At 37.7% G+C, this 3807-nt stretch overlaps 1 protein-coding gene across 1 annotated transcript in view; it reads left to right on the top strand.

Annotated features, from left to right (window-relative positions):
• The window catches only part of LOC106524029 (actin-binding LIM protein 3), a gene marked incomplete in the record, with an annotated part of 67813 nt that extends 64124 nt beyond the window's left edge, over positions 1 to 3689 (top strand). The window contains 5 exon segments of the mRNA XM_014017657.1: positions 664 to 722; positions 900 to 969; positions 1111 to 1118; positions 2384 to 2464; positions 2711 to 3689. Coding sequence (XP_013873111.1) covers positions 664 to 722; positions 900 to 969; positions 1111 to 1118; positions 2384 to 2464; positions 2711 to 2824 — 332 coding nt within the window.
• Positions 3690 to 3807: the final 118 nt, after the last annotated feature.

Raw genomic sequence — 3807 nt, 5'->3', positions numbered from 1 at the left:
TAATAATTGTTCATAATCTTCTCAGAGTCCCACTTAAAAAATCAGTTAGATGGAAGTTGCTTTGATAAATTATAGAGAATCGACAAAAACAAAAGCTCACATTTTGACATTGATAACTTGCAAATGTAGCCAACCTTATTGGCTCCATGTCAGATTTTTGTTTAAACCTCCAGAGTGTATTGCATTTTGCTGATCTATGTGGGATGATCTGTACAAAAACAAGTTGCTTTTGGGCTTTTAGATTGAAAAATCTGTTTCAGTTCTGGACAATAATGCTGCTGCTTGGATTCATGGCTGCAAGTGAAGCCATAAATTGTTTCACCAGTGTGATATTCTTAGAAACTAGAAAACAAAGACAGATTAGAAGCGTTTTCCCCCCCTAATCTTTTAGCAACATGTTGGCAAGGCTGTGCTGAGCTGTTGGGAAGCTGCTCATGTGATTTTCTACAAATCTTTTCAATAAATAGGAACAGGAAAAATGTGAAAAAGTTCTTGAAATACCAAAACGTACTAATATTTTATGCGGGGCAACGAACAGAMAATGATAACTCACTTCAACAAAATTAGGTTATATTTAGAAATTTATCAGGACATAGAAAAATAAAGGAGCTGAGTCTGACATTTAGTTTATTTTCATGGTTTTATTTCTTTTTTTGTTTTCAGATTCCTATATTGCCAAATCTTCCTCRTTGCCCGGCTATGGCAGGAATGGACTGAACAGAGTAAGTATTGGTGGTTTGTGCGATTTTGCCTTTTTTTTTTTTTTACTTGTTTTAGAGTGAGCTTTTTCCTTTTGGAGGTAAAACTCCTGTCTGTCCCACCCTTATGTTGTAGGGTTTAAGATGAAATTGAATTTCTCAGTCTCATGTTTTATTTAAACTCCTCATGTTGTGTCCCAGCAGCCCGGGAGTGCGAGCACAGATTATTACCAGTATGACAGCAGTAATGCAGTTAACTGGCAGATAAGAGGTAAGTTTGTTGTTTAATCTTCTTATCCCCATTGTTCCTAACTTACCTCTTCTCTGAGTGCATGCTGTTTTACTGACAATGAAACAGTAATGCAATTACACACAATGGTGAGTCACTGTTTTCTTGTTTTTTTTTTTTCAGAATACAAGGTAAGATACAGCAGACACATCTTGAGAACAACAGGGGAATTTGTCTCACGCACTAAAAACATTAAGAAACTATGTCAGTGGTGTGAAACTCTGTTAGAGGGCCTAAATTCAAAACTGGGTCAAACCAGGGATCAGGTGGTGTTGGTGGTGGTGGGGGGTGGGGGGGTTGCAATTGTGTGTGACTGCCCTTCCTCTGAACAAATGAAAACTGTGTAACACAGGTGTTTAGACTTAAATTAAAAATATTTGACCAAAGAAAAACTGGAGCAGGACTACAGAGAGAGATAAATATGATTTAGATTTTTATTTATGTGACTTTACGACCCACAGGAGACACGACATTAACAGAAGTCATCATTCATTCCTCGACTTTAAAGCAGATCCTTTAATTCCACAGCTGACACTGCTAAAAATGACTTTTTTTTGTGGGTCTCCGAGAGCAGAACTTCAGTTTCTGAACTAGTTCTTCTTTTTTACTTTGCTATGTCATTCATGAATGGACACTTCCTGGTATGTGGGGCAGGAAACGTAGCCTTATATGGTGTTTTTGGGGTGGTAATTATGCTAATCTCCTCTCGTGTGCACGAGCAGCTGGATACGAACAGGTGGAATTTACGCAGCTCATTTACGCACTTTTCCTGAAGATAGAAGAGTTTGTTGAATCTGACGTGACATGTACGTACGAACCCTTTGTACGAACAAAAGTAAGAGAAATTTAGGATAAGAATATGAACATGTTCTTGCATGTGGCCCATTGACTGCTGGAAATGGGCACCAGTGACCCCCGTGACCCTAGAAAAGGAATAAACGGGTATGGATGATGTATGGATGGATGGATGGATGGATGGATTATTAGCAGTCATTTCTTATGTCGTACTCGCTACCAAAAACCTTTTCTTTTATTATATCTTAGAGATTAATTTTATTCCAGAAAAATTCAAACTTTATTTTCTCAGCTTGAAATTTGTCCAGCTGTCATGAGAAAAAAGTGCACTAACTAAAAAAGAAGACTGCCTACCTTTGGGGTTGGGAAAAAGGTTAACGGGGGCCAAATTTGGCCTGCGGGCACTGACTTATTGTGCAAATGAGAGTGTGCAGTTGCTGAGCTTTGATTGGTGGAATAAAGTTCTGCTGGATGCTGATTGGCTGGTTAGGGGTTAGGGTGGCCAATTTGACATTTACTGTGTTGCAGCACAGTAAAATAAAAATCACATTTATTGATCATAAATGGAGAAGTATTTGTAATATTTCCTTGTCTCTGTTAGATTTACCCATATGAAGCCCTTGTAGTGTCAGTTAGAGGACAACAGCGTCTTCCCACTGATGTGGACAGAGCCAGACTAGAGGTACGAGAATTTATTTATAGAAATTTAGTTTTAATCTGGTTAAATATGTTATTATACTGTATTACCACATGCATGTATCATCCTCTTAATTATATGTTTGCCATAACTTCTGTGGCCACTATGTGTATTTTTATTTGAGTCATTATGCACAGTTTTGTAAAATGTCATTTCTGGTTCATTTCAAGGATCTTTTCAGATGCCGTGTGATGTGATTGTCTTTGTGTGGTCTGATCTGTCCTCTCGCAGCGTCACCTTTCACCAGAAGAGTTTTACAGAGTCTTTGGCATGTCCATGTCCACCTTTGACCGCCTCGCTCAGTGGAAAAAGAACGAACTGAAAAAACGAGTCAGACTCTTCTAGGAAAAKTCAACCGATCCGTCCAACGTCAACAGTTTTCCAGTCCTGAGAGTAACTGGTTCCCTGAAGTGTCAGAGGGGAAGTGTCCAGCCTTCTGCTCTTGGTGAAGCTGCCAACTGTGCCAGACTGGAAGTAAAGCAGAGTTCTGTACTGGAGCTGAAACTGGCGGGTGGTCCAAAGTTGMCTGTCTCTGCCTCTTATACCAACAGATGGCAGTGTCTGAGAGCCTGAGGCACATTTAGGCCAAACTGATGGTCTGCTTTACTGATATATTCATAAAAAATAAAGATTTTATTGAAGAAATTAGATGGTGAAAAGAGTGAAGAGGATCCGTTCTTACTCAGAAACTGCCCTCAAAGACTACCAAGTTAGAAGAACAAAGTCTCAATGTTAAAAATGTTTTTATAAACTTGAAACCAAAAGTTATTTTCTGCCTTTTTGTTCAAACTTTGTTATTTTATCTCAGCCTATAAAGCCATATCAGTGTTAAAACTCTTTTCTGTTTACAACATGAGCAGATTTGTGGTTTAAAATATGAGGTTGTGTATAAACTGTTGGGAAAAYGAAGTTAAAACTGAGGTTTTATGCCTCGTGTTTTCACCAAATTTCTACATACATGCTTCACTTAAGAAACAGTACATTATTTCTAATAAAGCCAACTGAATGTTTGTGGAGAATGTGTGCAATGCTGGATGTGTTTTGTGTTTTAAAGGCATCTAAAGATTAACTTTGGTGTGRATGAAGGAAGAAAGGAAATTGCACATGAAGGGTTTTATGATAGGAAATAAACTGCTCACAATGGTTGTGTTGGTTTCTGAGTGTAGTGTGTGTTTACAGACTGCAACAATAAATCACTTYCACAATATTATTCATGCATGAAATGACACATTCTTTATTATTTGTTTCTTTATCGAAATTGTTATTTTTTATCTGCAGCCTCATATTTTTAATGACTTCTATAAATGGTTGATTTAATAAATGAGTAC

The sequence above is a fragment of the Austrofundulus limnaeus genome, unplaced genomic scaffold (genome assembly GCF_001266775.1).
Source record: "Austrofundulus limnaeus strain Quisiro unplaced genomic scaffold, Austrofundulus_limnaeus-1.0 Scaffold174, whole genome shotgun sequence".
Lineage (NCBI taxonomy): Eukaryota > Metazoa > Chordata > Actinopteri > Cyprinodontiformes > Rivulidae > Austrofundulus > Austrofundulus limnaeus.
Note: the sequence above shows the minus strand (reverse complement) of the source record. Positions and strands in the feature narration are given on the sequence as shown.